Source organism: Hoplias malabaricus, chromosome Y, assembly GCF_029633855.1.
Source record: "Hoplias malabaricus isolate fHopMal1 chromosome Y, fHopMal1.hap1, whole genome shotgun sequence".
NCBI classification, from domain to species: domain Eukaryota; kingdom Metazoa; phylum Chordata; class Actinopteri; order Characiformes; family Erythrinidae; genus Hoplias; species Hoplias malabaricus.
The window spans coordinates 19,166,009-19,184,756 of record NC_089820.1 but is presented as its reverse complement, the minus strand read 5'-3'; the positions used below and the strand labels follow the sequence as shown (position 1 = coordinate 19,184,756).

Below are 18,748 nucleotides of genomic sequence, written 5' to 3'. Positions count from 1 at the left end.
TGTGGGTGGCTGATTATAAAGTGCTTGCAGTAGGCTACTTCCTGCAGGGTGATATTTACTATTGTACCAGTACAGTGTAAACAAGAACAAGGTCTATTGTCATGCAGCTCCCTGAGAGTGACCTATCCCAAGTGCCAGTTGTCCACTATCTGTTACTACTGAATGACTAATGGGTTATATTGGAACATATGTAACTTTTGTTATTTTAGAATCCAAATTTAAGCTCTGTTCATCGCCAAATTCCACACATTTACTTTCAACATTAGGTGAAAATTTCATAATGAATTAACCAATAGAAATGCTCCAAAATGGCATGGAATAAGGATGACTTCCATTGAAAGTTAAGAAGGTTTTTTTTTTTTTTTTTCTCCTATATGTCATTATCATTGATTTATTAATACATGATTCCCTTTGGACAGCTACAATATATTTAGTATCAAATTTACCACTGGCACATTAGCAAATCAGCAGTCATCAGTTGGCAGCTTGCATAATCTATATTGCATGTTATAAAGCATTCAATTCTACGTTTGGTATCTATTACAGGAAGAAACAGGCTAATGGACACACCCATTTATTTAATTCGTAGTGTATCTTGTTTCTCATATAAATCTACATTTAGTATTGCCCAGTATGACAATTCATTACATCCAATCTTATAAATCTGTCTCTTGTGCCACATGATTGATTACTTCGTCACTAATGCATATGGCAATCACACTCCTCCAAAGATTACTACTTGGAATCTCTCAACAAACTGTAGATTCGACAGAAGTTATTAGAGAATTTTGGCTGTAGATTTGCTCCCATTCCATTGCCAGATTTCCTTCTCTTGCCACCGATTATGAAATATCCCGTCCAGGATTTTGCCTCTGAGGTCTAGTGGTTTGCTTCTTCTGTGATTCCTGACTTACAGTTCTGCTAGCGCATGAAACCACCACCGCTACTTGTTATTTCTTCATATCTTTGAAAAAGGGCAGCTGAGTGAACATCTGAGTCATGGTGACTGCCTCTCCTCACTGCCCTGCGAACGCAGTCTTTACCATATGAATCTCTTTTTTTGGCTGGAATTTCATCAACTGTAAGTCTGCCAAACACGTACTCTTACAGACACATACGCACACACACACACACACGACTAAGTCACATACTGTCAGAAACACTGAGAAAACAGCTGAGGCCCAGCCAGGTAATTCCTTCCATCAGACCTTGATTATAGTTAAGCCTGCTTGAAATAAGTCATTAAGACAAGTGGATATAATGACTGGAGAACGGGCTCGACCAGGATGGGGCGAGAGAGAGGGATAAAAAAAGAAGGAAAGAGTGATGTGAAATAATGGGGATAAAAAACAGAGGGATGCAGGTCTATGAGCTACGTGCAGCACACAGCCTCACTTTCACAGAACAAAAGCAGCTGAGGAAACACCCACGATGCTGCCGAAGCTGGAACTAGCTAGTTCAGACCGGTAGCAGTTAGGGGAGGAGGAAAGGGGGTGGAGAGAGAGAGAGAGAGAGAGTTATATAGAGAGAGAGAGAGACAGAGAGTACCAGTCTGGCAGAGCGCTGTACTCTCACTGATGTCATCTTTTTGGCCGCTACTATTAATAGCCCAGTGCTAAAGCAGCATCAGCAGCAGCCAGATCAATTGCCTTGTGATGGCTAGCAGGAGGGAATTGATCTTCTGATAGAATTACTGAGAGTATCTGTGTGGTGTGTGTCAGTGAAAAAGCATTCGCAGCAACCGATTTCTATTCAGTTTGAAATGCTTTGTACAAAACTGGGCGGTCAATTGTTTCCATTCAAAAAAAAAGCTCTCAGTGACTTCACTTTGGGTTCACACAGGTGATTCAACACTGCTGAACTGTTATCATTAGAACTACGCCCTCAGGTCGAACTGTACATTTCAAATCTTGATTAAAATATAAGAAGAACAACTACAACAATATTATTATTATTATTATTATTATTCATTTTTAAAGCTAATTATTTATGGGGATCTCAGTGGTCCACATTGCTCAGCCCTAACCTTAACAAACTAAACTATACCCTTTTTTTCTTCCACTCACAGTCTAAATAATCAGGGTCAAAGTTCAAATAAGCAAAGTAATAGGCACAAATTCAGAAACAACATATACATCCTCCACCCATGCGGCATCAACAGGAGAGAAGCCAGACTGCTGATTGCTCTGTGTTTTGAGGAGGCTGGCTCAGTCGGCCAATAGACATCCTGGATCGTCGTGGCCTTGGTGCTTGATGACAAACACACATGGTTCTCATGCTCCACACAGGAAACAACCAAACCATCTCTGCTTCCTTAAAGGGGGGAGGTAGACTAAGATCCTCTACTGTCTCGTAATTATCACTTCGGGTGGCTTTTACATTGGGGGAGGGCAGTCTGTTATTCTGCCCTTCCTTTAGAAGTGGAAAATGTTGCCCCTATAGCGCAACTTTGTCTGATACATTGTATGGTGTTGTCTGTTCCCAAACGCAGTAAACTGATAAGGAACAGCTCAGTTGAGTCTGTTTTAGTGCTGTGGATTATTGTCAGTGTTCAGCATATAGTTCAGCTGTGTATGTTCTCGTTGATGCATGCTGCTGGATGTTTTTGTACATGGTTATGACACTCCAGACAGCTAGATATCCTCAGGAGAGTTGGCACTGTGCTTTACCTGTCTGCCTGATCGGAACGGAAAACAGCCTAAGGGCACAGTCTGTTAGACTCATTTACAGTCTGTTCTCTAAGTAGGGGGAGGTGCTTTTTTCACAATGACAACATCCATGTGTGCCACATACTCAGGCCATAGAGAAAGCTTTTTGATTAATGCATTATCCAGAGAATTTGACTTAAAATAAGACATGTTTTCTTACATTCTGGTTAATTATGTTGTAAATACTTTAAAGGTAATTAATACACATTTTAGCACAGAGATGAAAAGGGCATATGATGTCTGATTCTGAAAGTGTCAGATCCTGGGAATTTTAAGGTAAATACAGTTTGCATTTAGTCATTTCATATGTTAAGGTACACACAGCATAATCAAACATTACTAAAAATGTAATTCTATCAGGGATTAATTGATTCGATTTGGTGATTAAATGGTTAAACTCATTAATAAATGTTAGCTGCTGTTGACAGGCTTAATTCTGATTGATGGAGATGACAAAGCGCGTAAATACAGGGGGTCCTCGACTTACACCGAAAATCGGTTTAGGACGCGACGTAGGAACGGATCAACGTTGTAAGTCGGAACATACGTACATATTGTACGTAAATAACATACTGTAAGCACTTATCCTATCCTAACACCTATCCTCCTCGGTCCCGAGCCGCGTAACCGTGTATTGTTCCGCCGCACACACCAAACGCGAAGTTCACGTTACGACCTTTACGACGCAAAACCACTTAAGTCGAAACAAGGCTTTATACAGTAAATGGGAGATGTGTCGTAACCACGAAACATCGTAACTCGGGACTGACGTAACCTGAGGACCTCCTGTATTTGGCAAATTAAAGGTTACACTTTCTATCATTGTGTTTACAACCTAATTAATAACCATTAATAAACAGATAGCAAACTACTGATAAACATTTATAAATGTAGTTTTATTCAAAATTGGTACCTGAAAATGGTCTAAACCTACAAGATAAATATTGCAGCACCCAACTTTTGTGTTATAATTAATGTAGTTATATATTGCACACTATTCATTTGAGATTTGGAAAACTTATGTCAAAACCTCTGAAGACTGGGACTGATAAGACTTGTGTTCCTCTTGTTGTTGTTGTTGTTTATATAGTTGTTTATGACAGTGTAGGGTAAATATAAAGCCAAATCACCCTTGATCTGACTTCTAAACTCTATTCCATGAACATGATTTAAGAATGAACCCAGGACAAACTGTCCAACTGTCCTTTTAGCTGTGCTTTCATATTTTACCCTCATCCAGTCTATTCCATGTCACCTATCAGTCTCGGTGAAGGGTCCTTAATGCATGGATCACAGCTATTTTAAGCCCCACTTTTCCTATCCTCCCCACTCAGCTCATATCTGAGGAGTCGACGTCTCAGCTCTCATCAACAGAGAATGGATCGGATTAATGTCAGCACACAACTCTTAGCTTTGAAGTGTCTTCCAGCTGATCTAAAACATGCATATAAAGAGATGCCTGGCTTTTTGCCATCTTCAGTCACTACAGCAGTTAGAAGCCAAAAAGAAAAAACTAACAAAAAGTCACTGCTTCTAAAGGCAGAGTGTCAAGGAGAAAATGGCCTGCGTATCTGGGTATCTCAACTTGCGTGTTGTGTAAGTTGTACTGGCAGAGTGCCTGGGCTGTCATTAAGAGGCTGATAATAGTGATCTGAGAAGAGCTGCGAATGAGTCATCTTTCAGTGCCTGCCCCTGAGTGTCACTGTCATCCTCCTGCTGCTAATGACAGACCACAGTGAGGGAGCAGCTTGAGGCTGAAACCCTTTGTCTCTAAAGCTCTCTTCCGTCTATCAGGAACTGTGTGCCCGGTGAGAAGAGACTGACATTTCTCGGCTCAGTGTGACATTTTGGGGAGAAATTGGGACCCAGATGTTTGTTTTATACCGTTTTAAAGGTTAATTAGCAAAAGGTTACGGAGCATTTAGCTTGAGCAGCTCTGCTGAACTTAATTTCCAAAGTTTGCTCATTTAAAAAGTTGAAATTGGACAGGGGGATATGATGTGTTTAGACATCTTCATGTATAATGGTGTATTTCCAGACACTATTGGGAATTTTCAGTGGAGAGCTGTGCTCTTAATTACTCTTGCCTGCTGTTTATGTAGATGAATCCCAGGGTTGGGCCTTCTAATCCTCTATCCATGGTCTCCCACCCCTAGTCCCACCCCCTGGCTAAGCCACCCTCTCAAGCTCCTCTTATGTCATCAGAGTCTACTTCCAATGCCTCAGGGAGAGTTCTTGCAAACTGTCAAGTTGAAACTCCGCTTACCTGTATTTACAATACATGCATAAGGGATTTGACTGGCTAAGAGCCAACTATGGGTGTCAATCAGATGACACTTTCTTTGTGATGCTGTTGTTTAAGATTCCTAATATTTACTTCCTTTCGTCAAGTCTTGCTCTTAGTAATCCTGGGATTAGTTTAGCCAAACACAGGTATCCTTTTTTTGCAATAGTGAACAGTGTTCACAAACAACTCTAACAAGCCCAAACTATATCCACCATTTTCTATTTTCCCTTGTTACATAAGGTGTTTTGATCAATCAGGGACCAGATACGGACAACCAGGAAGGTCATTAGAGGAGCGAGGTTGGTGCCCCTGTTTCTCACAAAGGGGGTCTAGAGTTACTGATGTGATTGATTGAGAGAGCCTGCATTACGCAGAAAGCTAATCTAAGCTCCAGTCCCCTGCCTCATTTGTTATCTGCCCCGGGGAATTCTGGGATAGCCCAAAACATGTTTTGCGCTTTAGTGTGCGTCACCGAAGCTGTCCCTGGAGCCCCTACGGTTCGGTATGTTCGACATCATTTTGTTGAACTCAACTGGAGTGTTCTTTGGCAAATAGGGGTCAAACGTATTATAGTTTCAGAAAAAGGCAAACATCACGCTGTGCTTATTGTGCATTAAAGTCTCATATGATTTGAAAGTTTTATTTCAAATTAGACTCATTTTGTTTCACATTTCTCTACATTTTAAAGAGACATTTGAAATTACACAGGATAAGACCATGAAATCCTAAGCGTAATCTTTGGAGTTACAAAGAGGGCCCACTCTGTTATCTTCATACCTCCCACTGCCTTGCAGGTCAAAAAGATTTGGAGCTTGTAAAACAATATTCACAAATGTACAGACATTCCACAACCCTGGACTGTATAAGCAGTTACAAACAGTGAATGTAATTAATGAATGTACAGACGTTTGCAGTTGTGTTTGAGCATCTACGTACATGAAAAATCCAAATCTACTATTAAACTGAAATGCACAAAAATAAACTAATAATAATATTTTAAATTCACAAATGTGTACAAATATTTAAATGTGTAGTTAGAATTTTGAGGTTTTAAGAGAGACAATACAAATCTCCATACAGCTCCACTTCTGTTTGTGTGAACTTTTTGCAGTTAAGCAGGCTAGCCAAACAGCACGCTGCCAACTCACTAACCACTTAGATTTAATGTCAGTACATAAGAGAGTATTGTTTTACAAGCTCAATCTTCTTGACCCTTTCTTGACACTACACCACCCTTCTTCACCATTTTGTTAAATTAACCCTAACCCTGAAGCTACACTCTTAAAAATAAAGGTGCTACAAAAGGTTCTTTGAGCAGTGCCATAGAAGAACCAGTTTTGATTCCATGGTGATGGATTTTTAAACCTTTTAAAGGTTCTTTAACATCTCTTAACATCTTTATGGAACAAAAAAAGTGGTTTCTCTATGGCATCGCTCATAGAAATCATTGTATCACCTTTATTTTTTAAAAGTGTAAACCCATATTAATTTATATTACAATTTAAGAAATTCACATCCAAGCGACTGATTGTTCTCATGTTAGATCAAGGTGATAATTACAACATCAAATATGTGGCTCAAAATTGACATTTTGTTCTCGGTATTTTTAATAAATTTTCAAAAAGAAATGGTCAGTGTTGATAGCGCCGGGGTCATTGCCCAGGCACTAGAGTGTGTATTAAGTTCTGAAGATAAACAACAAAGATAACCTTTGCATGTTGTACCTAATCACTCATCCCTTGGAAGCTGAAATGTAGGCCACAAACAGCATGAGGCATGGGAATCGTGACATTCAGAGACCTTCAGTGCACCAGGGACAGTTAGTGTTTGTGTGGTCGGGATTACACTGGGCCTTTGCTGACTAACTCACGCTGAGCCTTTGGCCGCAGTGCGGTTTGCCCCAGCCAGATCACCACTGTGTGGAATCACACTTCCCAGCAAACCACCTGGTCAACATGCGTGATCCAGGACGCCCGCCCCCTCCCAGCCTCCCACACCCACACTTACACTCAGCATTATACAAACAGGAAGTTCACTTACTGTCAGCCCAGTTCCTCAAACCTAGCTCAAACCTAAAGTTTTCCTATGTGAAAACTACTTGGAACACTTTAATTTGGGTCTTCCTTTCTGACTGGCACTTAACAGAGCCTGCCACTGTAATCCAGCAAGAGGGCCACCTTTTTGTTTTCTTTGGAAGAGTCTCACACTAATAGTTTATAACCCAGTTCCCTTTACACCAGTGTTTTTCATTTCCTGGCACTACCAGCTGAACAGACTGTAGTCATGATTCTATATATATTCCCTACTGAAACTAACAGAATAAAGGTTCATATTAACGTTTAGCTTTGTCATTTTCTTTCTTTCTTTCTCTTTTTTTCCAGTTTGAACCAGGCACTCTGCGTCTTCTCTGATAAACCCTGGCTTGTTTTTTTTTATTTATGTAGATTATTAGTAACATCCTGTTGCTAGGTTGGCAGTTTTTGATTTATATGACTGTGAAAGCTCAGGTAAACTCTTGTGCAGTATGTGTACTGTGTCCCTATTGGTCAGCGTACTATATGCCAATCCATATTTGGCTTGGAAAATATCTCTGAACATCACAACGCTTCTTGATGTATCAATTAAGAATAGCTCAACGCTGATATGTTAGTTGTACCAGGAGGCAGCTCTGCTATTGCATTAAATTACATTTATATAACTGACGCCTTGTTTATACCACTGTAGCCAGTAGGGCCTGTATTGAGTCACGATCTGAGAGGTGTGTCTCAGTATAATTATAAACACAGGTATGCTTTCAGAATAGTGTAATTATTTAAAATTACAGCAGGTAATTAATTTTAAATTAGTATAATAACTTTTGAGTTAAAGCCTCACCTCAGGTCACTGTCTGCGAAGAGTTGTTCTCCTTGTGTCTGGATGGGTTTATACCCGGTGCTCCTGTTTCCTCCAGCAGTTCAAAAACACATGCAGGTAGGTGGAATGTCTTTGCAAAAGTGCCCATCGTTGCGTGTGTGTGAGTGACTGGGTGAGAGTGTGTTCCTTCCTTGCGCCCAGTGATTCTGGGTGGGCTCTAGACCTAGTCAAGTGGCTACAGAAAATGAATGAAAGCAAATACAAAAAGAACAAAGTAGTGTTCTTGTGGTAAAAATGCATGTTTTAGTGTATATCAGAAATACTGTGCATTCCAAAGCAAGGCCCAAATTAGAATCATAGCATAGAACTGATTAAGATGACAATGTTCTGATGAATGGAGCATTACATCTACCAAAGCTTTGACAGATCCATCTGTAGCCAGTCATCTGTCTCCCAGCATGAGGCCAGTTTGGCAGGTGTTGGTGTTCCTCTAGCCTCCCCCCCTCCCTTCATTGAGGCCTGGAAGATTCCCCCTAGAGAGGAAGTGCATGAGTCATACCCAAATCTGTCTGTGAAAGGCAAGGTCATCTCTCTGGGCAATATCACAGTGCTCTACATACGCCAGCAGAAAGTGCAGTGTCATAGCTCGCCCTTCATCGTCTGAGTCAGCAAAACAGGTGCACACAGCAGAGTGAGCTTGTGGAGAACTTGATTAGATATGCAAATATTAAATTAGACAATTTCTTTCTGAGTGGTGATAGAATGTAGAGGCCTCTGACTGCTCAACAGAGCTGTGATTGAGATGAGCTAGGTTATAAAGGAGATGTCCAGATGTCCAGTCTTAACACTGTTGATGGGAAATCCAGCATAGATTCATAGAGTCAAGACAAATGCTTGTATTGTATTATGATTATATTTCTACATATTTCAGTTGAAATCCAACTTCTAAGATATTCAAATGCACCGAGTTAGTCACGTGTTACCAAAGGAACCAATCACAGGTCTTCTATTTTGGCATGACGTTTAGCAGGACGCAGAGAGCCAATAGGAACACAACTGGGAGAATTCTGACAGTGAGGCCAGGTTAAGCACTGAAAATATCAGACTTGTGGCTGGAATGTCTGGAGCTAAGACTAATATCTGCCCAACATTTGGCCTGCAAAATAATGCCCTCCGTTGGATTACTTACCTTGATTAGTCAGTATACTCCCAGAGACACTCATCTAGAACTGTGGTTGATCAAGATGATCACAGCACACAATATTCATTCAATCATTCATTCATTCATTCACTGTCTAATCGCTTGGGTGGAAGGCAGGAACACATCCTGGAGGGGGTACCAGTCCTTTGCAGGGTGACACATGCTCACACACTCACCTATGGACTTTGAGTCGCCAATCCACCTACCAATGTGTGTTTTTGGACCGTGGGAGGACACTGGAGCATCCGATGTCATTTGCATTTTCTGTCAGTGCTGTAATTGCAATTACGTGATCTAGGTGACAAAGAATAGTGTGTGTCATTGGCTCTTTATTAGATCCCTGTGTCACAGACTGTGACACAATATGCACCTACAATAGGTGAGTGAGACAGCAGTTTACATAGTAATATTTTTACTCTGCAGTCTTTGTGTGAGGGGCATGAATCTTTTCTGCACTGGGACTCCTGATATCTTAGGTAAAATACTGTACTGTGGAACCTTGCCTCATAAACAGAATAGTATAAACCTGAGAATGTGGAAGTTATTTAAGTGCAAATGTTACCAATAAGGAAATGATTGTTCTTTGTTCATTGACCCAGATTTAACTCTTGGACCCTCTAGAGATACCTTTCTTTTGTGCTCTCTCTCTCTCTCTCTCTCTCTCTCTCTCTCTGAGAGGGACTGTACTTTAAAGCAGTGTACAAGAAGCAGGGAAACTAACCTTGCAGATTTCTCTGATAAGCTCCTGAAAAGGCATGAAGCTGCAATAAATGCAAATTTAGGTACAGAAAATGTAAAAATAATTATTATGCCTAGTGTTGGAGCCTTTTGTGTAATTTTCAGGTAATTGTTGTTTCTGATTTTCGTCTTAATGCTGAAACAATGAATAACTTTGACAGTTTTCCCTAAAAAATGTGTGGTCTCTGATTTCTGCACAGTCTTGTAGTCACCGGAATAAAAGAGTATTGCATGTTTATAGATTTAAAAACTAAGATCCCAACTCACAGAAAGTAGTGTCTGCAGCTGTTGCCCATTTTTGGTTCTTTTCATGCACTTTTAAAAGCCCTGATTTAGAAAACACTGAGAAACTTACCATGCCATAACTTACTGAGCAATGGCCTGAGGGTTATGAGGGGCTGGAATGTCATCGTCAACATTTCTAGGTATGATGGGAATATGGTGCATGTGTGAATTTTTTAAAGCTCGTACTGTAGCAAGACTTCAACTGATGTAACTGCCCTTTTCTGTATATTTCAGATTTGCTTCCTGGTGTCAGCGTTCAGGGGAAGGATGTTCTCAGAGGACAGCTGTGCAGCTCTGGGTCTCTTCTTCCACTATTTTCACCTCAGTCAGTTCAGCTGGATGCTCATACAGGTAGGAGCAAATTACAGAATCACATGTCTACTAGAAGAGAAAGTTTTAAAAATGATACTTCAGCAAAACAAATTCCCACAGTTCACTTACTATAAATGGCATCAGTCTGCAAAACATGATGCTCCAACCTTTTTCCCCAAATCTGAAATGTGAAACCAAGCCAAGCCTCATACATTTTTGGAAAATTATATCCAAATCCGCATGAATCCAATGTGAGCGGTTTGGTCTCATTAGTTTCCAGCTCTAGTTCACACTCTTAACTATGTCCTATTCAATTATAGCTGAGAATCCTTGTAGAAACATCTCTGAACATGAATCATATTGTATATTGTTTCCATGGGCAATGTATTAGTCATTGTTTTAAGCAAAATTAAGATCCATTCATTTTTAAAGCACCAAAATCCACATTTAGCTCAAATGTTTCGAGTAAATATTTTACATAATAGACATTTAACACCATTGAGCTGAGACTAAGCTGGTTTTAACAGTTAGACGTGGTTTCCGTGAGTGTAAAGGGAATCAAAAACAATTCATTTCCAAGCTCATTTTTGGATTTGGTCCATATGTTTGAACTTTGTTTGTTAATCTGTTTAGGAAATCAGAATTATCAGGATTTCATGGAACTGCTGGCAATCAAATATCAAAAGCATCAGAGCTTTGCTAATAGTCTTGAAATGATTCTTGGCCTGGCTAACTTGCTTCTCCTTCCACACTTAGCTGAAATAGCCTCCAAGTTGAAACAAAAAATAGGCCTCATTTATCCCTGTCCTACTTAAAAACACGGGGTTTTACGTAATCTCATGCACGACTTGCTCCAGCTACGTGTAGTTCTGCTTGCACGGCCCTTTGAGAGGAGACATTTTAACGTGCCTGCCGCCCCATTCCGAGACCTCTCCCAAATCCTCCACCAACTCTCATCCTTTAGCCGTCACCCTTTTCCCCTTCTGAACTAATCCCCTCTGTACTGCCGCTCAAAAGTTCTAAAACTTACATGGCCTTGGACGTGACCTCACCCCATGTTACGAAGGCCAGCTTGTTCTCTTAGGGCTCCAGGAGAAACAGGATTTGGCATGAACATGCTTAGTGAACGTTACAAGAACACTGTTAATCCCTGCACACAAATGCAAACATTGGGTTGTTTTTCCCCTTTCTGTTTGAAAAGGAATTGGACCCAGTACAGACCCAAGAGGTACGCCCCTAACTCAATATGACCTTAAGCTCTCAGAATCAAAGGCTGTTTTTCTCACTTAAGGGATAAAGCTGCTTTTTAGCATAACAAAGTGAATGGTAAGGCTTGCTTGTTTATTTAGGGTGAATAATACCCCATGGCATTTGATGTTTATTATGGTGAGCACTGAGATATTACTCTGATTTACATGAAGAAACAAACCTACTAGGTGAGAAACAGGGTTGTTTGAGGTCATATTTCACATTTGCTCTAATGAAACTTGAGGGGTTCTGATTACCTGCATATGTGAGAGTGTATGTGTGTGTGCCTGAAAGAGAGATGAAACACACACTGAACTAATTGAGCTCAGTTTGTAATTGGAAAGGTAAAGTATGATTCACAATGGAAACTATTTGTGTCTTGAAACAAACAAAATGTGTTGGGCATGTGTCTCTTTTCCTAAAATCACAGCTGGCAAATCATATCAGATTTAAGGGCAGCTTAAGGCTAGATTTCTAAACAATTAAAGTTGCTCTTTCTCATTTATTTGTGTGACATATTCTTGTAGGTATTTCTTACACCACATGTTAGTATGATTCATAACCATTTCAGGATTGGGCTCTACCTACTTTCCATTTTCAGTTGTTCATGGTCTGTCTATTGGTCTAATGTTGTTATATTCCCATGCCCATTACTGGGAATATGAACTGTAAGTTCTAGAATCAGATCAATATTAAGTTTGAAAAGGGTTTAAAGTTCTGACAATCTGTAGAGTGTACCTATGTAGCTTTTATAAACCTGGTAGGATTAGGATTAGCTTAACTCCTTGAGACTGACACAGAAATGTAGTTATTTGCATTGTTTAATATCCTTGGCGGACGACCAACCAATGTTCAATTCCCCATGAAGGTAAGCAGGCGATGCTACACAAAGAAGAGTCCTTGGGCAAGACTCCAAACATTAGAATTGCATACAAAATGTCACACTGAATAAGTGTCTGATTTAAGCTTTAAATATAAAAGTCAAAAACACATTAGTTTCTACTGGTTTTGCATTTGTTTGATTTAATATATGTTCTGAAATTTTATTTTAAGCTTTATATATTTTTTAGGTCTGATAGTTGGCAGGTTGAAATGATTTAATGAGCCATTACCAGCTCCTCAGATTGGTGAGACTCTTGGTATATGTTTCAAAATCAATAATAGATCTCAGTCTCCCATTGGTGGAATTTACACACACAACAGTAACTCAATGGAAATGAGATATAAGCTGATTTTATCGGGCACGTAGCTTTCAAGAATATCCCTTCCACCCAGCTGAGGAAACTCAGAGACTGATGGCATGGTTCCAGCTGAATGAAATGCCCAAGCAAGCTCATCAAGTATTCCATAGGCACATCTAGCTCTCACTGAGCCAGTGTTAATTCAGACTTTCACACAGTTACATAATAATCTGCTACTTTCCCATTTTCCTGAGTTTCATCCAAAGGCCAGCACAGCAGAAATGTTCTCCAGCTCCTCCATAATCCATTTATGGGGCTATTAATGATGGAAATAGACTTAGGGAGTTTCAATCTTTTTTTAGTAGTATTATTTCAGTGTAGCTTCGCTGTCTGAGGGCTGTACCTGTAAGGCATGTGGAGGTTCTGTGTGCAAGGCTAGAGCTTTTATGCTTTCAGGCCTTGACCTCAGAAATGCCACACTAAAATCAATCCAAGAATTCTGTTAAACATCAAATAATCTGTGACAAATAGTTACAAAGTGGAGTTGTTGGGATTATTCGAAAAACATGGGAATGTTAAGGTCAAATGAATCAAATGCTGAATGTGTGTTAAATGTGACCAGGGCTTGTATCAATAGTCACTGTGTGGCTCTGTATTATGGCATTTACACAACAGATTCCGCAAATTTGGATCTACCTTATTCTTCTATGTGCCCTTTGGAGATTTTACGTGCTATTTACAGTTCCTAAGCAATGATTTCATGAAATGATGTTTACTGAAAACTAGAGCGCCGAATGGTGGTGCTACTCAATAAAGGAGGGAATTAAGAACATTTATTAGTAAATGATCTGATGAAAATAAAACAAGATTTGTTTTTATGTACTTTATGATGATATGGAAACTTGCCAGGAAAGTTGGCCTCTTCATTTCTGGTAATCTCACAGTTGTCTTGTGTTCCCTGCAGGCGGTGAACTTCTGGCAGACACTAGTGATGAATGATGAGCACACAGAGAGACGCTATCTGCTGTACTTCCTGCTGAGCTGGGGGCTTCCTGCCCTGGTCATCACTGTCTTGCTGATTGTGTTGCTAGGAGGTTATGGCTGGAACATTCATGATGTCTATGGCTTAGTCCATGGAGACCTGTGAGTATTTAAAAAAATGCATATACAATGACCTTCACAAATTTGAGGACACTGTGTTTCTGTTTTTTTTTGTTTTTATTTTTATTTTTTTATGCAACAAGAAAACACTGCTTTCCAACTTCCTAGATATGAAGAGGTTATGTTTATTAACTGTTTTTGTTGGGTTTTATTTTCTGTTGTAAGAGGTATATCATGAAATATGTGCCTTTCCCTCTGAAATATCTTACATATGGATCAACTGGATCTAACCATGTCATATTTACATTGTTTTGAGCAAACGTACAGTGTGCTGGTCTCCCAGTGTCCATGCTCTAGTTTCCTCCCACGGTTCAACAAGCACAAGCTATAGGTGAATTGGCTACTCAAGAGTGTCAATAGGTGTGAGTGAATGTGTGTCGCCTTACAAAGGACTGGCGCCACCTTCAGGGTGTGTTCCCCCCTTGTGCCCAGTGATTCCTGGTAGGTTACAGACAATGAATGAATGTACAGTGTGCCTTGTAGAGTAAATTATTTTATTTTTAATTCATGGCATACACTTACACACTCTCTGCAAACAAAGCCTGTTCTGTAATTACAGGACTCTTATGCTAATCCTTAACTTGAAGAATAACACACAACCTGCCTGGCTCCTTCACTTGAATTCTCCTCTGTGTTCCCTTTACAATGCCCTGCTTAGTCTGGGTGAAGGTGGGCTGTACTGTTGGTAAGGATTAAAGTGAATCTATTTTTAACTTCACTGTGGTTATGAAGTCACAAAATGGTGACTGTGCATACATTCAGTTTCACACTCCACCCAGCCACCAGCTGATAGTGAAGGGCTTTAGTTTCTCCTCCCCTCCCTTCCTTCTGAGTGGCATGCCTCAGCCTCCAGGGCGGGTACACTCCCAGCCAGGCCAGGAAAGGTAAATATTCCTCTCACGGAGAGAAAAACAAGTGATGTCACCTCACCTCATCCCTCACGCCGCCGTCCAGTGCCCGCCTCTTCACAAGGAAGCAGCGTTCAAGGCTTCGGGCTGTGCGTACTGGCACGTCTTATAGGAGTTTAATTACAGGAGTGAGTTCAGTTTAACTCTACCCACACAAAAGAAAGCAAGTGTGATACTATTGCATGAGTTCTTGTTAATATGGGGAAACATAGGGTATAGTGTTACATGGATGTGTCCTGTAGGGAAGCTGGTTCAAGTAGAAAATAAAAATCTTAGTCACTTTAGTTCAGGAACAATACTGAACATTGTTTAAGCTGAAAGGCCAAAGCTTAAGGCCACAGTGTACCATAAACAAGCAAGTTATGTCCAAATGATTCTCTAAATTCATAACTATTCTGGCAAAAATTCAGCTTTTTACAAAATCGGACCAACTTTCCTTTGTTTAATTTCTAAATAAAAGGGTTAGCTACATGTACTCTTTTTAATATGTGCACCCTTTGCCTTTATTCCGTCTTCCACATTTTTTGAGAAGGTTTTTGACATCTCCCTTGTTTCAATAATGGCTTCTTGACAGCAATAAATCATTGTTGATCAAGTATTGAGTTGTCTTCTCACAGAGGACATGATTATCTGTGGATTTTTGCAGATCTGACACGAGGTGGTGCTTGATTTTGCCCTTTTGACTTCAGTTAATTCAGTGAAGGGTAGTGACTTCTTTCTTGATGGCCAGCACGTTTCAACCCTGCTGAGAAGAGCCGTTTTTAGCTTTATTGAAAAGAAGGCTGATTGACTGCTTATGCTTGTTCTGCCAAATCCTCCATCTCCCCTGTCTGGCAAACCACAGGACAGTGTGTTTCCTCTTCACTCTTCTAAACCGATTGCTGTTGACAGCTCTGATTCTCAAAATGACTCTTGAACTGTCCCAATGCCTGCCATTGCCAAAAGTTTTTTGATGATATTAAACCTAAAATAATAAGAACTCCAGGGGATCTAGAGCTACATTTACATTTGATGATTGGGGGGGGGGGCAATTACTCAGAATGCTAGCTATTTTCTAGCATACACCCAGCATTAGCAGGACCTGTGGGATTAGTCAGATTGATTGGATTCAGGTCTAATTACACTGCCTGCTCTGAAAGGGCTGTTGATCATTAGGACTCAGTGTTAATCCACTGGCTAACTGACACCTGCCGCTAAAGCTTTTTTCAGCAGGGCAGGATGCAAAGTACAGGGTTGTCATGGTAACCCCTCGGTTGCCATTATTCAGTTTCAGATGACCTTTAAAGAACTTCAGGATTAGCTGAAACTTTGCAGAAAAGAGTGTTTATGAAGAGCTTTGTTATAAGAACCTGGCTGAGACTGAAATGGATGCCCACTCCCTCATTAGTGCTGTGCTACACGGGGGAGAGCTATGTATTTTACAGAATAGCAGTAAAAATGGATAATGAATGGATGGATAAATTAATTTGTGCACTTTTTTATCATCTGCATGATTTATTATTCACCAGTCAGATAAACAGACCAGTCTCGCATGCTTGAACAAGGCTGAATTATTTCTTATATGTAGCTTGCTTTTTAGTGCATTTATAGGAGGCCAATATTTCTGTCTAAATTCCATGTGTTATTTCATAGTTTATCTCCATTATGTTCTTGATAAATTGTGTAAGTATGGAAAAGGCTTTAGTATAATCATGGAAATGATGTAGCATAACTGTGCAAAAAGGTCTAGTGTAACCATGGAGATGAGTGGAGTACAGTGAAACAAGTGTGTTGTAGCAGGTAAAGACTACCCTTTGTATGAGTAGTGGTGGTCCAGACTTGTGACTTATACTCTGTGTAAACAGAATATAAACTGTGTAAAGCATTTTGTTTACTTGCTCAGTGATTAAAAGCTCACTCAACACCTCCCACCACTCCCTGGGACCATTTATCTGTCCAGTCTGCGTCAGCTAGCTTTGTGTAACCTCTGTCTTTTCTCAGTCTTTTCTCACTCTAACCCTCTCTCCACCCTTTACTCTTAGTAAGCAGGCTACAGTTACAACTCTGCCTCAACAGCTCTCCGTCGCCATGCTGCGGAGCTACTGTTACAGCAAAACGCAGGAAGACACGCCTGCCATGCAGGATATGTGACCTTCAGAGTGTAAAAGAGTAACTTATTTACTTCTCATAGTTTAGGAGTGAAAAACATAAACGTGTAAACCAGTCTGATTCCTCTCATGTTGCACTGGACTTTCCCCTAATAGTGAGACTATTATATGACAACACCCTTTAAAATATATTTCTGAATGTAACACTGTGAACTAGACCGATCAACTTGCAGAGGCATTATATCTTGGGCACTACGGCATAGTTTCTGTTTCTAATAAGGTAGAGGAGTGCTATGGAACCAGACCCCACACCTCCACATGTACATAAACTATTTTGTATGGCAGTAGTTAATAGCGATGTCAAAATGTGGTCAGAAAACGTGTAGCGCCGCTTCTGATGTGTGCAGGTTAGATACCTGGTGGTTCCTCAGCCAAGGCCAGTCCAACAGAGAACACAGTTGGCCTTGCTGTCTGGGTGGGATGACCCTCATCCCAACAATCTCACCCCCACCATCAAATAGCATAAAAGCACAGTGCGGGCCAGTACAAGCATCTGTTTGCTGATGTAGCAGAATGTAGGTTTTCTCCTCCAGTACTTTGAGATTTCCAACTAGCAGCAGTTCGAAAAAATGCAAAGGCTAGCTTCACATGTCTCAAAGGTGGAGATGAAGAAAAAGTACTTAAGTGGGACCTGTACCTTTTACCTCAAATAAAAATAACGCATATATATATATATACTCAGTTTGGCCATCAGCCTATTTTGATTTCTGTACTCGTGCCATGCCTTTCGTGCCTTCATTGTAATATGAGTTTATGATGTATTTGTCCATCTTGTTTAGCCGGCTGTGGACTAACTGCCCTGTGAACAGAGGGCAAGTCTTGATTATTTGGATGTTCAAGACGTCAAAACAAAAACAGCCTACAAAGTTTTCCCATGGCAAAGGCCTGGAGAAGACTTCCTAGTTGCAAGGTGGTGAAAAACAAGTGTCAACTGGAAGGAATTCCTGAGATAAAATGTGAAAGGGAGTTTGCAAGGCTGAGAGGCATCGGACCTAGTCGGCGAGAGACAGTGAGAGAGTGCTGCAGACACTGAAACTTGGCACCATGTCTGTAACTATGCCAAAATGAACATGAACTCATGCACTGACCTTGCAGGCCAAAATACATTGCGCAGATATATACAGCACCATTTATACACACAAACAAGATCAGGGCAAGGACAGCGAACACCTCTCAGTGCATAGAAATAGCAGTGTTTTGGTGTATATACTGAAGCTGGTCTTATATAATTTTTTTATGCTTTAGTTTTTGTCAAACCCTTATTGCATTTTCAGTACTATTTCCCTCAATTCTTGTTTACTCACCTTTCCTCTCTTTCTCCGCAGATGTTTCATCCCAAACATTTATGCTGCTCTCTGTACGGCTGCCTTTGTTCCTCTTATCTGTCTGGTGGGAGTGCTGGTGGTCTTTGTTCATGCCTACCATGTTACACAGCAATGGAAGGCCTATGACGATATGTACAGAGGCCGCACCAACAGCTCAGGTGTGTATCTGGTTTGAGTGTGTTGATTGTGTGTTTCTATGTACACAGTCCAGCCATAACATGAAACATGAAGGTTTTCACCTTGTTTCTTCATTTACTATCCATTTTATCATCTCCATTAACCATATTTGTGCACTTTGAGACAGCAGTCCACCTGTTTCTCTGGTTGGTGGACTATTCTCAGTCTAACAGTGCTACTGAGGGGTGTAAAAACTCTAGCAGCACTGCTGTGTCTG

At 40.4% G+C, this 18,748-nt stretch overlaps 1 protein-coding gene across 1 annotated transcript in view; it reads left to right on the top strand.

Moving 5' to 3' along the window:
- Window positions 1-18,748, top strand: part of LOC136678381 (adhesion G-protein coupled receptor V1-like) — a 155,781-nt gene that overhangs the window by 110,053 nt on the left and 26,980 nt on the right. Inside the window, exons 84-86 of the mRNA XM_066656433.1 lie at window positions 10,307-10,423; window positions 13,778-13,956; window positions 18,355-18,512. Of these exons, the coding sequence (XP_066512530.1) occupies window positions 10,307-10,423; window positions 13,778-13,956; window positions 18,355-18,512 (454 nt within the window). The remainder of the gene's footprint in view (window positions 1-10,306; window positions 10,424-13,777; window positions 13,957-18,354; window positions 18,513-18,748) is intronic.